General features: G+C 42.1%; 2 protein-coding genes across 11 annotated transcripts in view; both read right to left on the bottom strand.

Moving 5' to 3' along the window:
• Positions 1 to 12142, bottom strand: part of GTF2B (general transcription factor IIB) — a 29119-nt gene extending 16977 nt beyond the window's left edge. For 3 of the 4 annotated variants that reach the window (XM_084851998.1, XM_084851999.1, XM_084852000.1), the window contains exons 1-2: positions 11959 to 12003; positions 5111 to 5217 (exon numbers count right to left, since the gene is read on the bottom strand). Coding sequence is in view for 2 of the 4 variants with exons in the window: in XM_084852000.1 (XP_084708126.1) it covers positions 5111 to 5217; positions 11959 to 11975 (124 nt within the window). In the remaining 2 variants the exon portion in view is untranslated. Of the gene's footprint in view, positions 1 to 5110; positions 5218 to 11958 lie in introns of all 4 variants that reach the window. The other variant, XM_084851996.1, reaches the window with a different exon arrangement.
• Positions 12143 to 15035: 2893 nt separating this feature from the next.
• Positions 15036 to 25075, bottom strand: part of KYAT3 (kynurenine aminotransferase 3) — a 33912-nt gene continuing 23872 nt past the window's right edge. For 4 of the 7 annotated variants that reach the window (XM_084851994.1, XM_084851993.1, XM_084851991.1 and 1 more), the window contains 5 exons: positions 23979 to 24068; positions 22857 to 23043; positions 22265 to 22338; positions 21504 to 21590; positions 15135 to 16797 (listed from right to left, as the gene is read on the bottom strand). In XM_084851994.1, the coding sequence (XP_084708120.1) occupies positions 16741 to 16797; positions 21504 to 21590; positions 22265 to 22338; positions 22857 to 23043; positions 23979 to 24068 (495 nt within the window). In that variant the 3' untranslated portion in view covers positions 15135 to 16740. Of the gene's footprint in view, positions 16798 to 21503; positions 21591 to 22264; positions 22339 to 22856; positions 23044 to 23978; positions 24069 to 25075 lie in introns of all 7 variants that reach the window. The other 3 variants (XM_084851988.1, XM_084851990.1, XM_084851989.1) reach the window with 3 other exon arrangements.

Raw genomic sequence — 25075 nt, 5'->3', positions numbered from 1 at the left:
GTCCACACACAAAAATACTTTCTTCATTAGGGCAGCCTAATTTGGGGAGTAGGGGAAGCTTTTAGTTGTTGCTGTTAAACAATGGTGAGTCACAAATCTTTTTTCATCTACTGAATGATCTATCAACAGACTCCTGTTGATGCTGGTTTTACTGTCAGCTTTTATCACTATTTTATTGTGCTTATGTTTTTATCGCTTTTAATGTTTTAACTGTTTTTATGTATTTTACTGCTGTTCGTCGCCTTGGGAGGGCATCTGCCCTGAAAGGTGGCCAAGACATTTTTTAAATAAAAAAACAGATTCTAGTATACATTTTTCTTGCTCTTAGAGTGTTCAAAGAACTTCATATACATTCCTAGTAATCCTTTAAAAAGCCATGTATAGTAAACCAGTATTATCTCCTTATCACAGATGGGATTGAGGCAGAGAGAACAGCGGCTGAGTTCACAGGGGACATGAGATTTGAACTAGGACTTTGCCGAATCATAAAACTGTTCCACTTGTATTTACACTGGTGATCTGTTAAATGTGACAACCAGGCAGACATCTAGCACAGCAACCCAAGCTACCACATCAGTATAAGGTCTTTCACATCAATTTAGTGCTTATACCAGTGTACGCAATTGCAGCATGAGGCTGCATCAGCCAATGGAGATGGCCTGCATTACCATTTTATAGCACTGTAGGGTAGGCAGAGTCACAGCCAAGTAAATGTGGTGTAGCCATGCCAAACTTTTTGTTTGCTACACTACAATTACATTTGGAATTGCCTAAAAATACCTTACTGTTTGCAAATCCCAGGTACCTTGAGGTGTATTTGTCTACAACTGTTGTATGTATACCTATCAAAACACCAAATCTGGTACTTGGCACTATATGAGAGATCCTGACAATGTAAATGCTCATTTTATAAAGGTTTTCTGCTTGAAATGGAAATCTTGAAGAGCCAATGATGGTGTCTAGTGAAGTGCTCACATTAAGGGGTTAGAGAAGCTTTTCAGCAGTTACAGATCCCTGTTTGTTGCACTCTGTTGATTTCATGATGGCTCAAGTCTTTAGCCGCTGAGACATTATCATTTGATCGTGTCCAAATTATTCACTGAAACCCTGGTTTCAGCATCATCTAGAGCAGGGGTGGGGAAAACCTTTTTCTGCTGAGGACCACATTCCCTTTGGGGGTAATCTAGAGGGGCTGCATGCTAACAGTGGACAGAGCCATCCGTTCATTTTTCGCCACCCATTTTCTCTCTCTCCTCCCTTCTGGCACCACCTTTTCCCTCCCTCTTTCTGTCACCCCTTTCCCAGAGAGGTAACCTCTTCCAGCCTCCCTCCTTTCCCTGTTACAGAAAAAAGTTGATCCATGTCCTTCTCAGCATCTCATCCTTATCCAACCTACTGTTCAGAACTCCAGCAGTTCTCCCTCTTGCAGTGTAATAATGATTCAGCTAAGGTCAGTTTCCCCATCAACAGTTATCTTACCTGATTAAAGCCATTGCTTTCATGCTGCACCCTCTCTGGGATGGACTTTAATGTCTATGAGGGCCCCAAGCTAAGCCAGCAAGCTAGAAGCCCCCAGGCAGCCACACACACACCATCTCTAACCTAAGCTGCTACACAGCTGTTGCTGTTTCAGGCTCCTTCCTTCCCCAGGAAATCCCACCCACAGGGTCAGTCTCCGAAACTGCCTGAATAGACCAAAAACAGGCTTGTTTTTCATTCACAGTAGTTCTACGCCACCCCATAACCAAAGTTCTCTGGGAAGTGTAAAACAATATAAACAGTAAAAATACAATCACAATATAACACACACATAGCAGAGATAAAATGAAATGAAAAATGAGTCTTAAGATGTTAAAAATTCAAAACCACAGAGTCCATAAAAGCCTCAGCAGACTCCTAAAAAGTTTGGAAAGATTTCTGAAAAATCTTCACCTGGTGCCAGAAAGAGTTCAGGGTAGGTGTCAGACAAGCCTTTTTGGGGGAGGGAATTCCACAACTAGGGTGCTATCACTGAGAAGGTCCTCTTCTTAGTAATCACCTGTCAGATTTCACTTGGTGGGGGCACCCAGAGGACCTCAAAGTCTAAGTATATAAAGGAAGAAGGGATACTGCAGATAACCTGACCCCAAGCTGTTTAGGTTATAACCAGCACTTTGAACTGGACCTGAAATTTGACTGGAGGGCAGTGCTAGTGAAAAAGTACTGGTGCGATATGTTTGAATAGTCCAGTCCCAGTCAGCAACCTTGCAGTCTATTTTGGACTAATTGATGTTTCTGAACCATTTTCAAAGGCAGCTACAATGCCACTGCCTACATGCATGCTGTAGAATTATTTTGTCTTCTGAACAGCTTGGAGCAGGTAAACAGCTACAAACTGCAAAATGAGCTTTGCTGTCCTATAGGAAAAAGACCTAAACTGGAGGCACAAAGTAGAACAGCTAAAAAAAAAGAAAAGAAAAAGGTAATGAGGAGGTTTGCATTGAAGGCAAGGCTTACAGCAGGAGTCCCCAACCTTTTTGGACCCATGTGCACATTTGGAAAATTGAAAAACCGCTGTGAGCACCACCACAAAATGGCTCCCACTGAGGATGTAGCTAATCACATAATGGCTGCTGTCGGGGCCTGGCTAGTCAAAAGGGGGCTAAAGAGGTTGTGGGGACAGAAATAGTGAGGCTAGAGGATGGGAGGGGCAAAGACAAAGGGGGAGTGAAAAACTACGGCTAGAAGGGGGAGAAACAGTGAGCTAAAGAGGTGTGGCGAGAAATAGCAAGGGGAGAGATTGGGACGGAGGGGAAAATAGCAAGGCAAAGGGGTAGAGAGGAAAGATCAAGCCTAGAGGCTAGAAATAGATTGAAAGAAGAAGAAATAAGAGTTTTCCAAAGTATTTATTTAAAAAAATATTTTAAGGAGGCAGGAAACGAAAAGCTTCATGGGCATCACTGAAGTTCCCTGCGGGTGCCATGGCACCCACAGGCACTGCATTGGGGACCCCTGGCTTAGAGCGTGTGTGTGATTGGTGCCTTACTAATTTAAGCCCCTGGGGGCTGTTAATGACAGGAAAGAAGCAGAGCTTCTGGAGCAGCTGCTACAAGGTGCTCAGGGTGCCTTAAGGCTGTGGCTCCTGAAGGAACATGTTCCCCTTGCCCTTCTACCAAGAAAGGTGTGTGTGTGTCTGGATGTTGCCACTTTAAAAGTATGAAAAGCGGCTCCCGACAAAGCACATTTCCTTCACACTTGTCCTTCCTTCAGGAAAGGTACAGGTTTGGGAGCTGCCATTTCAAGGCGCCCTGAGACACCTCCTGATGGAGCATACTTCCCTTGCCTCTGACCCTTCCTGATCAAGTGAGGGGCATCAGAAGCCACAAGACAGGTGGGAGGAGCAGTAGAACAGCCCAGTGGGACTAAGAGGAGCTGTGGGCTGGATGGGCATGTGCCATAGTTCCCCATCCTTGATGTAGAGGATGTACATTTTGATAGGTTGACTTTCATTTAAAGCACATCTTTCTTCTGTCAGCCAGCATCAGGGCTCACTAACTGCCCCCAAGGTCTTAAAAAATGAACTGGCAAACTGTTTTAAGTGAAGGAAGGATGAAGGTTCATCTTCTTTCCTCCTGAGCCCACTCAGGACACCATCAACACTGTCCAAAAACTTCCCCAAGTGCTGATGAAATATTTCTTACAAGTAAAAAGTTATCCACATCCACACAGTCAGCTTCCCAAAGCTCCATAAACATGACCCATCAGGCACCTACCACCACAAATACACTCACACAGCACAATTTAGAAATCAGTAGGATTTGACTGATTTCCGTACTAGGCAGAGCCTGAGATTTTTCTCATAGTAAGACAGGCTAGCAAATTTTGTCGCTAGCCTATTTTTGGACTAATGTACAAGAGATGGTCCATTAGGAGAAGAACCATAGCTCAGTAGTACGGCACATGCTTTGCATACAGAAAGTCCCAGGTTCTAACTCCAGCACCTCCAGAAAGGTGGGAAAGACCTGTGCCTGAATCCCTGGAGACTGCTGCAAGCCAGTGTAGACAATACTGACATAGATGGATTAATAGTCTGACACAGTATAAGGCAGTTTCCTACATTCCTAGTAGAGTATGGTGAAGCTCAGAGTATCTGCCATCTTTCTGATAAACAAGAGAAAATTCAACAGCACAGTTATCTAGTCCGTCTAAGGCTGCAATCCTATCTGGATAGTCTTCAGCCTCCAAAATCAGATGCTCAGGGCAGCTGGAGCACAGAGGGAAGCCTCTCCTCTGTGCTCCAGCTGCCCTGCACGTTGGCTAGATGGGCAATTTCGCCCATCTAATCACAACTTCAGGGAGGGAAGGAGCCTGGAGACCGAATACGAAGCTGCGTAAAGCCGCTTCTGTGGACTCCTCCCTTCCCTGGCCCTGGGACCGACCTCCTTCCCCCACCTCAACACTCCGTTCCTGAACATAGAGTCGTAGCTGGCACGGAGAGAACCATGTCAGCTACGAGGAGGTGGGGAGCGTGGTTTCTGGGTTCCCAGCTCCCAAACAATCCTATGTGTCCGTCTGTCCCCAGACGCTGTCTAGGGGCATAAGACAGCTCTCTTTAACACAAAGCACCTGTATCAACATCTGTAGGCTATTAACTTACTGGCTACTAAATGTCACAGGCTACTCAAAGACATTTTACAGTAGTAAAAGTACAGTGATGAATAAAGCCTGTAAATGGTTTATGTGACGAATAAAGGCTGTAAATTTGAGAAAAAGCCCAAATGTTAATATTTATTCTACTTCTATACTGCCTTTCTGAGGCCAACTAAGGCAGTTTACAAAAAATTCAAAACATAACTCATCTTCACATAAAAACATAGTAAACCATTAAAATGATAACCATTTTAAAAGCCAAGTTAAAAAGTAGTGTCTTGAACACTTCTTGAATGCAGAGAGAATGGGGAACAACTGCACCTCCAGAGGGAGTGCATTCCAGAGTTCAGGAGCAACACAGGAGAAAGCCCTTTCCTGAAAGCATGACATATGGGCCTCTGCACGTGAAGGTGTGTTTAAAAGGGCCTCTCCTAAAATATGAAAAAGTTTAGACTCAAATATGTTCTATGAAATTACTCACCTACTACTAGTCCACATTCTGGGCAGATCATGTCGCCAGCTCTGTAATCTTCCACCAAAATGGAATCTGGATGGTTTGGACATGTCACTCTTGGCAGCACATCCAAGCTTAAAAACAAATTATGTATTTTAGTTTTGTATGTTAATTTACATTAAATACAAGTCTTGTCATGTCTTTCTAGATAAGAGAATTTCATTCAAAGTATATGGGAGAAACACATCCAACCAGGGGCAGTGACATGAGTCTTTTATTTAAAATACTGTATGCACGTAGTTCATATCAATAGAAATGCTATTCAACAGAAATAGGTGTGGAACAACCTTACCGTTACATTTTATGAAATTCAGAAAGTCAGACAGACATAGGCCAGAACACCCCAAAAGGAAGTCAGACATTATTAATAAATATCTTAGATTCCATTTCAACAAATCTGGAGAATTACAGAATCATTGGTCAGTTTTATTTATTCAAACAGAAAATATCCTAATTCATCTATTTTGTTGGAAATGTTGTAAGATTTATTATTCATTTCTAGTGCTCTTGTAGAAAGGGTAGCACTTTCAGAGAGTTCATTGTAAACAAAATTCAAGATTGACACAACAGGATATATAATCTGCTATATAAACAATTACTTCCTTGGTTATTTGAAAGCTACTGAAAAACATGATATGAAACAGCTGATGAATTTGTTTGCCTCAGAGACAGAAATAGCCTTAAAATAAAAGTCCCAATAATACATAGCTGAATACAACGTATGTCATATAGCTGAACTCATCAAGTTACCCAATCTATTATGAACTCACCTACTTGCAACAAAAACATTCCGAAGCCTTTAAAAAAAACCTATTTGTAATGGTAGCACCATCAAAAATGCTAGCTTAACATACTGGACAACAAATCCAGAGTGTTACAACATGCCCAGGGGAATTTCTAACCCCCCTTCCTCTTTGAACAGGAGCTCCTCTATACAGCATAACAACCTGTTTTTGAAATTCCTAAGTTTCAAAAATGGTTCACTGCAATACAGGAAGTAGGAGCGGAACTATTCTTTAAAAGAAGCATGTTAAATATACCTCCACTGACCATGTGTCACAAAGGAATCGACATACATTTGCCAAAACATGGTAATTTGTCTATATATCCAATCCTCTGCATTTATGTACTTAAAAGCACAGGGGCAAGATTAGACTGGTTCACTAACAGCTATTTAACCTAAGTGCATGCCTGCTGTGGTGCTGGCTTTTGTTGCTGTTTTAAGTTGAATGAACTGAAGGGATAACTGGACATTCTTGTCATGCCTTTGATTAGCTGTAATGTTGCATTTTTGTGTTGTTTTTTTACAATGGCCTATGGCTAAACAACAGAAATATTGGCCATGTTTGCACGCAACAATAACCTGGTTTATCGTTCACGAGCAGCATGCTCATGCACACTGCTCAATTGCCCCCACTTGGCTCCACTCACCAGCAGAGTGGCTACAGCAAGCAGAAATTAACCAGGAATTGAAAAGTTAGTGTTATACCCACATTGGGACTCTTGGCTTATCACTCCCAAACAAGCCAGGAATCGGAAGCCATCTATAAACTCCGACTTCAGAATCTGGCTTGTTTGGGGAGCAAGAAGCCAGGAGTCCCAGTTCAGACACAAGACTAAGCATTCAATTTCCTGTTAGTTTCTGCTTACTTTGGCTGCTCCCACTGGCAGGAGGGGACAAGTGGAACAATCAGGCAGCATGCACCAGCACAATGCTTGTGAATGATAAGCCAGATTTGCCGGAATTCTGGTGTATCATTATGTGTGAATGCAGCCACTGTACCATAACTAAAGGGATGTCAGTGGAGGGTAGTGCTAGTTGTTGCAATATAATTTTCTTCTAGAAATAGATTCCAGCTCAGGGGTTTTTATCTTCGACACGGCTTAAAAATGGGCATTTCAGACAACCTATAACACTTTCATCCTGGATGGATTTTTTCTAGCTCTTGTTGCCACAAAGAGCTAAGGGTAATGCAATATTCATGCCACAGAGTGCCAATTTAGGAAAACTTTCCTTTAAAACTCTTAAACAGTAGACTATATCCCTCAAGGTCAGAGTATCTCAAACTTACAACTATCATCTAAATTGTCTAACTACAGACTTTAACTTCCTTTGCAATCATTCAAAAATGTGTCTAACAAGACAATCTTTAGTGAGAATTTGAATAAGGGGAGGGGAGAGGCAGGAGCCGTGAGTCATTACAGAAAACACTACACTTGATCTTAGCCAAAAAGCCAGGATGCCTTTTTGTTACCAAAAACCAATATAACAGAGTGGTACTGTACAAAAAAGACTTGTAGTAATTAGTTCATTAAAAGTAGAAAATATAAACCTCCACTCTAAAAGCACTTCAGACTAAGAATCTTATACCATCATTTTTTGCCTGAGAAGATTTCAACCTTACCAATCCATCCCCACAGCAAATGCAAGGTCTTTATGTAAATATATTTTGGACTTTTAAAAATATAAAATACTCAGAAGTTGAGAAAATGCCTTTCCTGCTCTTGTATAAATTACAAGTGGTTAAAAGTTGCATCATCCCTTGTTGATGAGGCAGCATGGACGCTGACTAACATAAGGCTAGATGTTCTGGATGCTCAAGCTCTGGATTTCCTGTGAAGAGCTGGGGATCAAATTAGATGGCCTACAAAGTCTTCTCCATCTCTATGCTTCAATGAAATATAGATTTTAGACAAAGTACAATACCAGTAGCATTGGCTAAATCTAGATTAGATTGATTCAATCTAGTGATTTAAATCTGCCAGGAAAAAAGGCTATTTAATTCAAATTTATTAGTATCTTCAATGGTTGCATTTTAACTACGGAGTTTTCTTAATGAAACTGATTATTTGAATCCATTCTAGTATGGCTTTAGGCCTTGTTTTGGAAATAAATTGTCTTGGTTGTCCTGGATGTCCCAGAAGCTTTCAAAACCACTGAGTTAAGTTTCTGGGCCATCTTTCTGGGATGAGTTCCATTCCTATCTGGAAGGTAGTGCTTTGATCTGTGGGGTATTCACAAGGCTTGAACTTGTTCCACATGCTTTTCAAATTCTACGCAAAGCCATTGGGTAACAATATCTGGAGGATGGGCAGAGATGCAGACACAGCTCTACCTCTCTTTCCTGTCATTTAATACCAAGGAAGCAGTGGAAGTGATAATCTGGAGTTCACTCAGAAGTAGATGGGGGTAACTGAAATTTAATCCAGATAGGACTAATGTTCTATTACTCAAGAATAGATGGCCTAGACAAAGAGGCTCAACCTGTTCTGGATGCACTCCCCCGAAAAAGGAGGTACATAGCTAGGAGGAACTCCTTAATCTATCACTTTGCCCAGATAGCAGAGAATGCCAGGAGTGCTTTTTATCAGCTTGGCTTCAGTGATCAGTTGCCTTCAGACTGGATTAATGTAATGATCCTATGTGGGGCTACCTTTGAAGACAGTGCAGAAGCTGTCAGTTGGTCCACAATGTGTTAGTCACTGGAATATACTGCTCAGCATTGTCTACTGTCGCTGAAAGTGGCCCTGTGGGGTTTCAGACCACAGGCCGTGCCAGCTCTACGTGGAGATGCCAGGGACTGAACTTCAGGCTTTTTGACTGCAAAGCTTTTGCTCTATTACTGAGCAATGGCCCTCTCTTACATTTAGTTGAAGCACAGGATATTCATATTAATAATATACTATGAGTATTATTTTATTTCCTAAACAATTATGCACATATAGCTTATCTAAATACATACACTACGTAAGAGGATATACATCTTTCTAGTACTGCTGCTTTGTTTCAGTGCTGCTCTTCCTATGTTGCATAACTGTCGTGCCTTGCCCCAGAAACACAAAGTAGCTAACAATCCAAAACCTTTGCTTATTGCAACCCATATTTCTTTACACACGGGTTTGTTTTAGAGATAGCTAAGGACCTAGAATTGTCCAGAACAAAGAAAAGGCTGGTATTTAGTTATGCCCCTACTTCATAACAGCAAGTAAATATTCATAATTTGCAGATTAAGCAAGTTGCAGAGTTCAGGTAATTAAGGGCCATAAAAGCTGGAGTATAAAATAATCTCCACTATGCACAGTGAATTATCCTCCAAGCGATATAAGGAAGCCATATCCTAGAGCCAGAAGATAGATGTCAGTGTTTGTGATGGCTTGCCAGTCCCCATTATCAAGCTCATAAAAGGAAAAAGGAAAGGTTCCTCCTGTGCAAGCACTGGGTCATTATACCCTATTTATTGTGTCATGCTTATAATGCTTGACCACAAAAAGGTAGTTTTGCCATGGCTCCATATTTACATACAAAAGCAGCCTTAAACTCATTGCAACTGATAAAGGGTTACTGATTGTTAACAGATTAGAGCTATATTAAGATTTTGACCAACCTGTTTTGAAGAAAAACTTGCAATATTGTTTTAATTAAAATCTTTTTTAAATCCTAGATTTTTATCCACCCTGGTAAAGCCATACCATAGAAAGGTTGTCATCCTGTGCTTTTTCTTAACTTTGTGAATATCAGAACACATCTATTTTCCTTTGCAATTATCCATGACTTAGCGTCATCCACAGTGCTTTGGAATTCGCCAGTAAAATCACATTTATAGGCTTTGCAAGTACAAGTTACAGATGCTGCAGACAAACAGCACACCAGTCACAGAAAGAGAAGTACTTTTCACTCTACCGCCCTTGTCAGCATCCTGGAAGCAGTTCAGAAGAACCAACTCCAATCTCCTGGAGGGCGAAAAAAGAGCTTGGCCACATCATTTGCCCACTGGCTTTCGCAGATAATGTCAACATGAGTAAATTAAGAATTGAATACAACATACAAAATGGTATGTTTCATATTACTAATCTAGGCCAATTACACAAACTACCAGCTATGTGGTCATGATAATAAGGAAAGTCAGACCAGCAGGAATGTTGCCCAACAGTGAATTTTTATGGGTGTGGAATTTAAGAGTTCTTTGTTTTCACAGGACAAGATTGAAAGCAGCCACATAGGTCCTTCTAAATATATTTGATGGGCCTGGCAATGTTCTAAGAATGACTTCACTGAAAAAGTTTGAAGATATACCACACAATGTTCATTCAACAAGTATACTTTTAATTCATTCATCCCTCACAAAACTGAGAACTAACATGCAAGTTCTGCTTATACTGTTTAACTTTCTCTATGTTACTTCAGACACATGTGTTCTGCTTTTATATTTTTCTGTACCAACTTCAATTCTGAACACACTGAATTTAAGAGTCAGCCTAATCGAGTTAACAAAGTGGCCTTGAGTTTCCCTCACATCCCAAAATCTTATCCAGCTAGAAGACAAAAAAATCCAGATACAAACATGATTATAATATGTATAAACATATCTTCTAATACGGCATTTGAAATTATAATCAGCAGGAAATTACAAGAATTTGTAATACAGACAGGAGTCAAAACAGTTTTAAATATATTACACGAACCAGTTTGGATCCTATTTGTATGCCAGACTTTTACAGAAATAAATTCCCAGCTCTGCGAAAGAATTCATTATCACTAAAACTAGTGCATTCCCCAACACAGAGCCTGCAGATAAGGCTGGTCTATGGGTGCAGTTATCCAAGACAAAGCTCTAGAATGTGTGCATGCATATCGGTAGCACTACCAGGGATTGAAAGATGGATTCCGGATTGTCATCTTTTCAACCAGCCAGTGCAGCTGTGCTCTGAGCTCCAACTTGATATTCAAACATAAGCAGATTTTCCTCCATCTTGTGAAAAGCCCCCTCTCTTTGATTTCTGTGGATCAAGCTGCTGTTTGAAGCACAACAAGCCAGGGAAGGTTTTTTTTTCCAATCAGCTGGCAACTTTAGGCACTCTCTACTTCAGCCTTCCTCAACCATAGGCCCTCCCAGCATCCCCCAGATCCAAGCTGAGGGATGCTGGGAGTTGTAGTCCAACACATCTGGCAGGCACCCAGTTGGGGATGACTGTTTTCAATATTTTTTCTGCAACTGTTGTGTTTTGTTGTATTTTAATGTATGGTTTCATTGCTTTAATCAATTTTAATTGCCTCTGTAAGATACCTCAAATGCCATAATTTGGTAGAAAGGTGGGGCACAACTAAAATAGATGCACTTCCCAACACACACATACTCCTTCCCAGGACTGCCGACCTCTTTCCATGTCGTAGTCGGCCAAGCAGCTTTAGGGAACAGTTCCCAATACTAGCAAAGAACATCGACTGTTTGAAATGCGACATGCTAACTATTCACAGGCGAGTGTGTGCGGGGTGGGGCGCGGGAGAGGAGACACAACTAAGACAGACGATTTGAGAATGGGGTCGGGAAGGAAGCAGGTAGCAGGAAGCAAGAATGCCCCAGAATCGCCTGGCCATGGCCCGATGAGAAGATCAGATTGCGGGTGGGCCCGTGAGTTGATAGAAAACGGGGAACGTACTCTAGATCAGCCGGCGAAGGCTACAGGGCTAGGGGAGGCAAGAAGAAAGCGAGCGAGCGAGCGAGGGGCGGGGAGTGAAACGCAAGGCCGTTCAGAGGAAACCCCTGAAATCGGGGGGGCAGTTGCTGAGGGGAAGGGGCGGCGGGTGCCAGGCGCAGCCGAGGCGCTCCCGGAAGATGGAGCGCCAGGGCAGGGCAAGGCAAGGGGCGAGCCGGGCCTGGAGCCCCAACAGGAGCCTCAAGCAGCGGCCACGACGCGTGGCGGCTTCCCCGCCTTTCCTCGCTCGCCCGCCCGCCCGCAGCCGTCCCGCTCAAGCCCTGCCTCGGGGCGGCCAGGGCAAACACACACATAAACGCTCGGCCGCCTCTCCCACTGACCGGCTCGTCGACGCCATCTTCCTCCCTCTTCGCGGCAGCGTCTGCGCAGGGCTGGGCGTGCCAGGCGGCTGACTCCCCTTTAAGCTTTACGCTCCGATGGGCGGAACTTGCCATGGCCTCCGCTACGGGGTAGCGTACGGGACAAAAAGGGGAGGAATCGAACGATTATTGCCTCTTCCCTCTTTCGGCGAGCAGCGGGAGGCCGCGAAACACCCCTCCGGCTTAAGCCCGTACGAGCGCATGCGGTTACTAGCGTGCAAAGGCCAAGAGGCTTGGAGGTCGCGCAGCTCCAGTAGCTAGGCATTTGGGGCGCCTTCCCCTCCAGGGCAACTGAAGGTAGCCTTGGGCGTGGTCTGTAGACGCAGCACAATGAGGCGGTGGGATGGACTGTGCCACTTCCTACTGCAGATGTTGGACCGCCCCCGCACATTACAAAAAACACACACAAATAAAAACAAGAAAAAAGTGTGGCCCACACTGCTCCCTGCTTCTTTCTACTTGCATATTCTTTTTACAACAGAACCTTTCAAAAAGGGGATCCGCACCCGCAGCCTTAAGTGGCACAAAGCATTCTGTCACCTCAGGACTTCAGCATCTGCTGCACATATAGACCAGGGTTCATTTAACCCTCAACACACTTTTAACTATTCTTTCACACCCTGGGTGTTTAAAAATCAGCCTAAGGCTGGATTTCACCTCCCCTGCCCTATCTCCACACAAACACATGCACGTGTAGTGGAACAGGAAAAGCTACTGTGGCGATAGGGCCACCGTTTGCAGTTTGGATTACTTTCTTCAGCAGTCCATCAACACTCCTTCAGAACATCATGTGAATTTCAGCAGTGGCTACTATGAAGAAAACGCCACCTAATCTGGAAAAGGAGTCTGAATTGCTAGAAGTAAACAATACTTGAATAACAGCAGTTCCTAAGCTTAAGCATCAAATCTTCAGGTGCACAGCTGGCTGGCCATGCACCTGGGATTTTTCCATCGCTGCCAAGTCCCCTGCTAACAAGAATTGCCGTAAACAACCCCTCATTGCCCTTTCCACTCATCAGCTGAAGTTATAGCCTGTTATTGTTTGTGTACTGTACTGGTAGGAACAAAAACATAATCATAACATTATTTCACCAAGTGCTAATCACGCTTTCGGTAAACCTGCAAACAATATTCAGTTTATATTATCAGGAACAATGGTTTCCACGGGTTACAGGGCTAGGAGGGCCCTCTTGTTAAATAATACCTCATTTTGTATTTTTATTTACGGTATTTATTAGCTGCCTTCTAACAAATATTCTGTAATGCCACCCAAAGAACAGCAGCATAACAAGTTAGAAATCATTAAAATAAGAAAAAGGAACAATACAAAATATGGAGGATAAAATCAAACTTACAAAAAAAAAATCAAAACCATTTCAGTTTGTTCTGGTAATTCAGCATGTTAAAAAATTAAGCTCACCAATTCTGAAACAAAGGATGACTGGCAAGCCTGGTTACAATCTTACAACCTGGCAGCAAGGCTCAATGAACACAATGGCCCTGTTCTGACATCATACTAAGTCATGGTGTTTGGGGAATTTACAGTAACTGCAGTGGCTTAGCATGTCAAGTGACTTCTGCATCGTTACTAAGCCACCCTGGGTAACCACCCCCTGCAAAAGGGCTAAGGGACCCCAGGAGGCTTACCATGTCGTCTGCCAGCCTCCCAGGTGGTTAAAATGGGCTCCAGAGGACTTCCAGGCCGCAATCATGGAGTCCGCTAACTAGAATGTCTGCTACTGCAGGTGATGCTCTAGCTGCCGCAGACTTTCTCTATGGTCACATGGCCATTCCAGACAATGGAATGGCCACAAGGAGCCCGTTTGCACCACAGAGAACTTCGGGATGCACCCCAACCACTCAGATAAGCTTGCCTGGTAACCGGGGGGGGGGGGGGTAGTGGAACCATGTAGTGCCATGTGGTTCCCAGTCGTCTTGACAGGCCTGCATGTAGTGGTTTCAATACCCCCCCCCAATAGTTCCCCTAACTACCCTCCTCCTGTGCGCATGTGAATAGGCCCAATGAAACTCACAGCCTGACCCTTCTTTATTCAGAAGTCTTACTAATTTTGATGGAGTTTGCTGTCTGGTGCTGTTCATAGTGCTTTTAGTACACTTGCACAAGACATATGTTTATCTTCTCCACACATTGGCCTGGTTCACATGTAATGACAACCCAAAGTACAGGTTGAGTATGGATTGTCGTCGAATCGTGAGTTGTTGTTTCATCATGGCTTGTCATGACATGTGAACCTTGCACTATAGTTTAACTATGGGTTGTTAACCACAAGCACCCCAGAGTTCACAACCCAACAAACCATGGGTTCTCTTCCTGGGTTGTTCATGGTGAACAACCCATAGGTAAACCATAATTCAGGGTTCACACATGACGACATCCCATGATTCAACAACCATACTCAACCCATACTCAGGGTTGTCATGACATGGGAACCAGGCCATTCAGTGCTTCCATGCAAGGCTTTTATTGTGTCATCACCCTACCCAAATCATGGAATTTTAAGATGGGTCTAGACTATGACTTCTTCCACTGGTAACCCTCCCATGTTTTCCCACTGCTTCTTCTGCCCTTTCTCTTGCAGTAGAAAATCCATTAAGGAGAAAAAGACAGAATAGCTGCACAATGCCTTCTAATTGGTAGCACTAAGAGCCCTCTGTCTGGAAGCACATTTAGGACACTAAGGCTGCAATCCTATGCATACTTCTATTGAATTCAATGGGACTCATACCAGAGTATAGGGACTTGAGTATAGGATTGCACTGTGATGGTGCAATCCAATGCACCTAGGAGTCAGCTGCAATGAATACAGCGGGACTTACTTCTGAGAAACAAGCATATGATTGCTCTGTAAAATCTGCAATCCTACACACAATTTCTGTGAACTAAGATCCAAAATAGGACTGACTTCTGAGTAAAGATGCATAGGCTCAAGTTACAAACCTGATTTAAGGTTAGTCTTATGAAGTCATTAATTACCAAATTTTCTTGATGGTTCTTATGAAGCTGAGCAAGACAGGAAAATGGCAGAAACCACTTCCATAATCTTTATTTCCCTGCTATGTTTAAGGAACACATTATTCTACATGTTCATAACATGAATGAAAACAACTAGTCAGGTAAGATTTATGGCAACTTTTCACTTTTAATGATTTGTTAAATCAAATAAACATTTCATTCCATAAAATTAACAGACAATATTTAGAAGATCCTCAAGGATCATTATTGTACGATAAAATTGTAAAATTTGAGAGGACAAAAATCATGTCCAGTATGGCAGTTTATGTAAGAAGCTCACTTGCTCAGTTGAAAAAGCAAATGACTTACCTAATCTATACTCCAAAGCAGTCTGACCTCCATAGCCATTCCCCTATACACTCACTGAAATTCACGCAGATACTGTGCATGATATCTCCTCTATTCATTCCAGTTACAAGACTTTTTGCATTACTAGTTTTTGTGCACTAAAAGTGCATTTCTGTATTTATTTGACATAGTAATGAGCAATACAACTGCATTAGTTACTCAAAATATGCTGTGTCGTTTCCTGAACTTTAATAAAAGTTTTTTTTTAAACTGTTTGAAGGTTGTAGTATACCATTCTACTGCAGAACTCTTATGCAAGAAACTGGGAGTCCACACACCCCATTACATAAACATGATTTACTATATTTTAAAGATGTATTTTAGATATTTTAATATTGCATATTTCTTTTCAGTTCTTTGGGTGAATTCATATAGCTACATGTTTTACATATACTTGCTTTAATTGTTGAAAAGAAGGCAGACGACTTGTTTCAAACTGTTATTATCATCTTACCATGTGTGCAGATCTACAGAAAAGTATCTGTGAAAACCAACTATGCCTCATAGTTTTTAAGAAGCAGGAGTCTAGATTAAAAATGACTCTGGCACCAAAAGGAATTGACAAAGGGCAATCTACAACAAGATTGCCTTGATCCAGGCTCAAGGTTCATGTCCATGCCCATCCAGGCCACCTTTTCTCTGCCGCCATGCCATTCCCTTGCTTAGTGCAGCAAGGATTCTGCCCAGGCATCCACAGCAAAGGCTCTCAGATAATAGTCTTATGCGGGTGTTCACCTGCACATGCAGGGGCTAAAACTGCAGGGGGGGCAGAGATGTGCATACAAGCCATGCCCCAAACATCCCAGGGTGCATGGGCTTTTCCTTATCAGCTTTCCCAATCGTGGGGAGGTTTGTAAGCAAGTTCAGTGAAATGTGCTTAAAACCCCACTTCAGACCTTAGTGCTAAGTGTACGAAGGTCTTTGGAAGCATTAGGGACATTGGGGCGGAGCTTGGCACCTATATGCTTTTAGTCCTCACATGAACAGGGTGAACAGTATTTTGCCTGAAATGAAAGGTGCTATTTGACCAAGAGGCCATACAGTAAATGCGGAATACCTTGCGCAAGTATAAAGGGATGCATCAAACTGGGACTCTGGTGGACACAGTCTGTGTGTGTTTTACTTCAGTGTGTTAAAAAAAAGAGGGGGAGAAAGGATTCCATCCTCCACTATAACTTGGAGGATACCAAAATCAACCCCTTAGATAACATTATTAATACTAAATATCCAGCAGGTGGCAGCACAGTGCAATTTTTTAAAAGCAGTTTCAATTTCATCATGTGAAATTCTAGGTCTGGTTTTAAAAGTACAACTACGCATACATTTTTTTTTTTAAATGACAGAAAATGTTAACTTCTGGGTCAGTGTTTCTTCCAGTTCTTCAGGATCACTTCTGCTGCATCTAATGTGCTGTCTTTCTGTTAACACAGAACACCATAAAGGTTAACAATCGGGATTCAATCATGGAAGAACACATCAAAAGACAGTGAATATGTTATTTGGTTGCACTGCAATGGATGCCTGCTAATTTCTTATAGCCACAGACTGTCTCATTTAGGGACTGGAAAAGTATCAGAGGAAGGAAGGATAGCCAGCAGCAGCCAGAGCAAAGCTGACATCTGCTTGGGCATGGTTATATGAACACTATCCCTCCTTCCCCTTTTCAGATCAGAAATTGTTATTGTCTCTGGAAACCCTTGCTTGCTGCATTGTAGTTTCTCATCTTTCCCAAAATAGATCTTGTAGAACATGCTAGCCCCTGAGGCTATCACTTGCGTTGTTAGGATTTGAGCATTATTTTATATGTAGAGGACCTTTCCCTAGAAAAGGGTTTTCCCAAAATTCCATCCCACTTCTGTGACAATGAAAAACAACCACCAATGGGGCTGTACATATGAAAAGAACAGGCTTGGCTGTGAAGCTGGGATACCAAGGCCACCAGGTTAATACCCCAGTACAACCTATAGTTTCTCCCATATAAGCAAATGGTTGTCATTCCTATAGGGAAAAGTAAAGCATTACATTTGGAAACATTCTTCTGGAGGGGGCAAATCAGTCCGACCCCTGACACTAGATGGCCTAACTTTCACTGATAGGGCTTGCCCCAGCAGACTGGGATCAGCAGTGCTGATCCCTTTAACCTGCAGAAGGCATGGCATACAAAGGAAGACTTCTGTCATTCTTCCTCCCATCTTCTTATGATCTGGCTCACCTGAGGGAGTTTGATCACCACTTCTTATACAGGTTGGGTTGGTTGGTTTATTTATTAAAACATTTTAAGCTGCCCTTCGTTCTTGCAGATACCAGGGCAATATATAAAAGTATTTCTAAAATAAAAAAAATACAAGAAAGCACACACAAAAAGTTGTTGAGAGTTCTGATTTAAATATTCTGGAATGCACTGGGGAGATTATTTTCTCTTTCAAAGTAGGGATCACCTTTGGAGCAATTTTGTAGGACAGTGTACAGTAGGTACAGAGCCCACCAACCAACACTCAATGTCTGGGGTCTTCCCAACTTCACCCACTATGTACTCCTCTTCAGACCGGTAAAATTATGCAACCATCAAGATGTTGTGAGTATTTATTGAGATAGCACGCTAACTGCATCAGTTTAGAGCACTTAAACCAAAAATTGCCTTTTTTCTCCTGGTAAAGACAGAGAGATAAAGAAACCCACACAGAGAGGCAATTTAGAAAAGAAAAGAAAAGAAAAAGAAAAGGATGAACAAATTCTAACTGCTCTACTCTGGTTCTGTATTAATGGAAATTTTGCTCAGCCTGTACATTAGACTTGGAAAGTTATTCAGCTAAGAATCAGCAGCCATATACATTGTCAGTTGGAGCCTGGATGGACAGCAATTCTCCAGGATGGGCACTTTATTTATTTCATTTATTTATTTGATTTATTAGCCACCCATCTGGCCAGCTACCTGGTCACTCTAGGTGGCGTACAATACTAATAACAAATTTACATAATCAACTGAACAAAAAAAAAACATAACAAAACAACACTGCTCTAAAAAAAAACCTAAGCCACCCCAAATGCCCCCTGAACAGCCAGGTTTTTAAAGCCCAGCAGAAGCTCATCACTTTCTGTCACTCAACGCCCCACCACCAATACCAGCACCAACATTCAGAAAAGCCCCTCTTTTTCAAAAGAGCACTTATAGAGACAGAGATTTTATTTCTGACTTTGTCCAAACAGGCCTGGGCTTACAGTTTAGTGTCATTTGCAGATTTGGAACAAGCCAGTGCAATGTTAGCTTTGAACCTGGCTCTTCTGGCTGTTTTGTTAATTATTAGAGGCAAATTACCAGGAAAGGATTACCAATCTACCAGGACAGAGTTGTTCCTTAAGTTCACCACTTAACCAGGACATCATCAGGCAGCTAGGATGTATGCTATGTTGGAAGAGACAGTGAGTATGACACAGCCCCTGGGGGCATATTTACTGTTTCCTTGAAGATGATTAATCCAAACTGCCCTCTTGGAAGTCCTTAGGGCCAGTGATACACTGTACAGCTGGTGTATTAACACGTATCCAAAAAGGAACTTTCAGTATTACAGATGCCCCAGAGTGAGAATAGGGGGGGAAATGTGTGTCTATATCAGGGCCCACAGAGATGCACTGCAGCCCCCAGGAGTCCCATAAGCCTTCAAAATCACAGGGATTTTCTCATATTTATTAGTTGACTCTCTGTCCAAAGGCACCCAAGGCAACATACAATATTAAAATCCAAAATCCAAGATACCACCACCAGAAATATCTAATCAGAACAGCCAAACCAATAATCTCTCATATCAGATAATACAACATAAATAACAAAATCCTTTCAAGTACAAACACCCGCAATCAAAATACCGCTAGAGAAACTGCAGGCAGTAAAACAGATAAATAACAATGCAATAGCAAGATGGTAAATGTAGCTTTATGACCAGTATTAGCTGACATCCAAAATGTGAAAACCTTCACTTCCTGGCTGAGCACTGTTTGGAATGTAGCAAATGGGTCCTCTTTGGTAAGAAATTCCACAGTGTGGTCGCCACAACAGAGAAGGCATCACTTCTTCTCCTTACCAATTTTATTTGGCAAATATTGGAATGCGGAGCAGAGCTTCTCCTTCCTTTCTCAGGGAATAGGGAGAAACATATGGGAACAAAAGGGCAGTATCCAATATTGCCCCTGCACTGCTGCTGGTTCTGCTGCACTTGAAGGACACACCAGTTGTTCCACAGGAACTAGCACTTCTGACAGTAATCCCAGAAATGAGCACAAATGCTCATTTGCAGAACAAAACACATCACTGGATCTGCCTTCTGCTGGCCTGCCCCATTCTGGAAATGAGCGCTTACAATCGCTGGAGGATCTTGTAGCTTCTCATTGTGCTAGCAGTGGATCCTGTAGCATGTGGACAGCACTGGATACTGCCCAGCGTACCCATTTAAACCATTTAACAACATTTAAATGTTTATTTTAAACATCTGACACGAACCCTAATATACCACCATTTGCCTCTCTCCAGACAATACACCGGCAAAAGTTACTGTTAAATTTGTTATGGCAATTTGGTAGACACTGCAAATTTACCATGCATGTCAATTAAAATCCCAGGCGAAGTTAGGTTTTGACACTGCAGCAATAAGCAGTAGCACATGGAATGGCTCAAACTTATAATTAGAATGCAAAATACTTTTAGTGGGAATTGTCTGTATTCTGTGTTTGTGGAATATCCACCTTAACCAAGCTCTGGTTCTTACATAAGCCCTGAGGTGTCACCAGCTAACTTTTGCTCACCACCCTTTTGTCCCTACTCCAGCTCCCATAACCCTCTTCCCAGGGCCAACAGCCCTGGAGTTGGTTTAAATTGCTCATCAACTGGTAGTATACGAAGCTGTACTTGAAAACCTGATCTAGTAGTAGTACTCATTCTGTTGAGACACTGTAAGTGGAATGGCTGCATGTACTGAGGAGAGATAAGGTAGCTGTGACAGAGCATGAGGGAAACTATAGGGAGGAGCAGAAGGAAACAGGCATATTGTGGGAGGGGGGATGAGTCTGAGATTTTTTTAATGTGTGCGAAAGAGAAGCAACTCTGCCAATATCTCACTGCTAGAAGTTTACAATACTATAAATTCTAGTAACCATACTTTTAAGAACCTCTTTAGGGTTGTATCCAATAGTGTCATTCCACCAGCACAAAACTACTACCACTTGTGAAAAGCCCATTTTTATCCTAGCAAAAGTTTCAAATCCAATACTTTGATTCCACTTGTGCAAGCTGTTGCACAAACCATTGCACAAGGTGTTTCACAAGCCATTGTGAAAGCTGTTACACAAGACATTTCACAAGGCATTACAACTTCATTGTAATGTTGCTTGGGCAAGTTGTGCTAGTTCTGATGGCAGTTGTGCAACTGCTGGTGGAACGATGCCACCTCTTGCAATTTTTCTGCTAGCATAACACTGGATATATCCTTTTGTTTCCTTGTGGCATATATCCACACATGATTTTGGAGGAAGGAAATCCCTGGATATGTCTATGAAGTAAGTAACATCCATAGGGTGATCCCTGTAGCATCTGGAGCTCCCCCCACCCCATATAACGCAACTACTGCTGATGAGGTTGAGATGGATATAGAGGGAAAAATGCAGGGATGAGAGCAACTGTTGAGGGACCTGGCCGACCACCCCCATGTAGGTGCAGCATCTGGCCCCCAACTGATCTAAGTGTCAACCTCTGGAGTGGGGGGGTTGTTTATTACAGCATCCTACAACTAATAAAGTGTAGTCATAGTTAAGAGCATGAGCTGCATGTTTCCTGGTTCAAAGTTCAGCTCACTCACAAACTTACCGAATAGTCTTTTGCAAGCTACTACCTGTCACCACCCCGCTATCTGTTTTTGGCCTGCCTTATTACAAAGATGACTTAGCTTTGAGCATTTAGAAAAGACATGACGTAAATACTACAAATATGATAATATTCTAGCAAATTATTAGTGGTAGTAATATTGAAAAGTTAATTGTTTAATAACAAGCAGTGAAAGAAGGATCTCTAAGTTTAAGCTAGTTACAGCATTGCTAACATGTTAAACATTATTTAAGTGCAGGTTGCAGAACTTACTTTGATGAAGCAAAACCGTATGTATTTCTCAAACTGATCTTTTGTCTCCGGGCCACAAAATGAGGTGAGAGGAATAGCTGACAGTTTCTGAAATGACAAAACACAATTACACACTCACAAAGTACATTAAAATCAGCTTAGAACTTGGAAATTTTAATAACCATATTTTTTAGAGAATTTAAAAGGTGCCTAAGATCTCAATTAAGGCGGTGTCATCACACATTACTAAATTCCTGCATGAAAGATATCCCACTGTATTATCATGTATGGAGATTCCACATGTGGGTTTTCTGTTGCATTTGCACAGTCTGGGAAGCAGTGGTCAGACTGTACATTATTTAAGTCATTGCTTCAGTCAGACAAGTGCTTTCTATGTTGGAACTTTGTAGTGTTTCTTCCTGGATTACTGCTATCCTTTTTCCTAGAAGCACACAAGAGGATCCACCTCATGGCCAAGTGTTTTCCCCCATCATCCTAGCAAAGCATTTAGAAAAGAAACCAGCTGCTTTTTAAGCTATGGCGGTGTCTAGCCCATGGAGAGTAGCACAGAGTGGCGAGTTCAGGCAAATGCACTTTGGGCTCAGAGGTATGTAAAGGGCTCATATCTTTGTTGGGATGGGGAAAGAGCTCTACAAGCCTAGCAATGCAGCCTTCCACTGTGCTCACAGTTCGATTGGATCACCCTTTTCACAATCTCATTTGAAGTATTACTATTAATATATTTATTTGAATGAAATAGGAAGAAGAAAATAAATCCTTACCTTAAATTTTATCATCCATTTCACAAATTTATAATCATATGGTTTATCTTTCTCCATGTCAGATAGATCTACATCTTTAAAAAACACCAAACAGGAAAACAGTTATTTTCCAGCAGAATAATTCTATAAAGTATGGGCACTTCCGCCCAGAAGGAAGGGAGAACAGTCTAAGGGGCCACAGTCTAAGCTGGGAAAGTGCCCTGTTGGTGTGAGGGCTACTATGGTACCTTATACTTCTCTTTCCCCAGAACTGCTCTAAGGCTGCACTCTAAAAGTAGAGATAGACCTTATAATAAACAAAGGCGTTACTGCCAAAAACAGCAGCCCTGTGTCATGTTCACCTCCCCTTCCTCTCACTCTGCGAGGGGAAATTCAACACAAGCTGTTGTTTCTGGCGGCAAACAAAAGGAACAGTTTACTGTCTAGTTCTGCAATAACTGCAACATGACACCCATTATGTTCAGAAAATACTTACAACAGAAAACAAACACAAACACACACACAGCCCCTTGCTCATACTACATTTCTGACACAGGCTTCAGTTCTGGTGAAGTTATGCCTATTCCTGCCACAGATTTAAAATGTCACTAACTTAGCGGAGATACATCAACAATCATGAAGTATCCTCCCTCTGGAACAACAGGTCTCAGCCCAACTTCCCGGAGCATCTGAGCCATTCGGTTCCGTTTGCCTTCCAGCTCTTTAGGCAGAGAGTAGAAGTAGCAGTCTGGGTCATCCATGCGTTTGAAGTCCATCAAAAAGGCTTGTGCCACTGCTTCCTGAAAATTCAAATCAGTTAAGAAAAATACTTGTTGAAACAATTAGCAAAAAGTGGCAGACACTAAACAGATTTTGTAAATATCATTTTTTTAATATTAAAATGCTATATTCAAAGCAATGCTCGGATATTTAGAATCGAATGGTCAATTTTCCAGTAAGTGTTTTGTATCTAGTAAAATAGATATTCAAGTAAGAGTTTAAAATAACACTGTCAGAAGAGGGTTTTAACAGGGAAAAAACTGGTGGGAAGTGCTTCCAAAATTGCTGAATACAGACCTATCACTAGAATGAGTATTTCTTTCAAATATGAGATTTTTTTTTTAAAGACACAGGCCTTCATTCTAAATGTCTTAATTCACTGAACCTATATCTGAATTTAACATTTTATCAATATTTATGCAAAGTAATTTCAGCATAATTGTTTTCACTATAAAATATAAAACTAAAGAAATGTATCATTCCTTATCATAACATTTCAGAAATTGGACTAAAGTTTACACATCTACTAATCTCCCTCCCTTCTTACAAAGTTAAGAAAAATCCCGAATGTTTACGGAGCTTACACCTTAATATTAAACACACTGGGCACATTACAGCCAAAGCTACATATAGTAATACAGCCAAGTGGTAAATTTCCAAAGTGTCCAGGAAACCACTATGTAATCCAGTTGTCTGTAAAGGGAATTTCACCACACAGCGGATACACGGTAGTAAAATGGTAATCTGTACCCATACCAAGTACCATCTCTTGTCTGGCTTCCCTGACACACAATAAAAGAATGTCCAAATTATTGGCATTCAAATGCTGATCCATTTTGTAATTCCCAGTAATACATTCCTTATTAACCAATTTATAATGCTGTTTAGAAAACCTCCGAGACATGTCAGACCCTTTACAAAATCTACCATTCCTTTTGTTTGTATTAGTACCTACCTGTAATGGAGTTGGGCATGTATAGATTGTATTTTGTTGAACAACCTGCAAATGCTTGATCAGATGCTGAGGACCGACAGACCAGCCAAGCTTAAACAAAAAGATATAAACTGTAATAAGTATTTTACTATTTACTTTACAAAGTATTAAATGCTGAGAGGCATGGAGATAATCACATTTTTAATCAGTGCTATGAATACTCTACAGTGTGGTGTAGTGGCGAGAGTGTTGGACTGGGAGTCGGGTGATCCAGGTTCTAGTCCCCACTCGGCCATGGAAGCTCGCTGGGTGACTTTGGGCCTGTCACAGGCTATTTATTTATTTATTTATTTATTAAATTTATTAATCACCCATCTGGCTGTTCACCCAGCCACTCTGGGCGATGTACAGCATATAATAAAACAGTTTAAAACAATAAAATTCTACAATAAAAACGTTTTCTAAAATACCCTAGCCCACCCCAAATACCTGCCTGAACAACCACGTTTTTAACACACGGCGGAAGCACATTAAAGAGGGGGCATGGTGGAGTTCCCTAGGGAGGGAGTTCCACAGAGTGGGGGCCACCACAGAAAAGGCCCTCTCCCTCATCCCCACCAGTCTAGCTGTCCTGGCTGATGGGACAGAGAGGCCATCCGAGGCTGATCTTGTTAAGCGGCCTGTCTGGTGTTGCTGGAGGCGCTCCTTAAGATAGGCTGGGCCGGAACCATATAGGGTTTTAAAGGTCAAAACCAACACCTTGAATTTGGCCCAGAAAACAACTGGTAACCAGTGCAACTCCTTCAGCACTGGAGTGATGTGATCTCGTCGGCGGCTGCCTTTAATCAAGCGAGCTGCCGCGTTCTGTACTAGATGCAGCTTCCGAACCATCTTCAAGGGTAATCCCAGGTAGAGCGCATTACAGCAGTCTAAACAAGAGGAGGCCAGGGCATGTACTACCGATGGGAGCAGATGGTCAGGGAGGAAGGGGCGCTCCATCAACAGATACAGCGCTGTCCGGCTCACAGCTGACACCTGAGCCTCCATGGACAGCTGGGAGTCCAAAATGACCCCCAGGCTGCGGACCTGGTCTTTCAAGGGTAGCCGTACCCCATTCA

The sequence above is a fragment of the Heloderma suspectum genome, chromosome 4, assembly GCF_057233095.1.
Source record: "Heloderma suspectum isolate Gila_16-S chromosome 4, 16-S_ref, whole genome shotgun sequence".
Taxonomy (NCBI): Eukaryota; Metazoa; Chordata; class Lepidosauria; order Squamata; family Helodermatidae; genus Heloderma; species Heloderma suspectum.
Note: the sequence above shows the minus strand (reverse complement) of the source record. Positions and strands in the feature narration are given on the sequence as shown.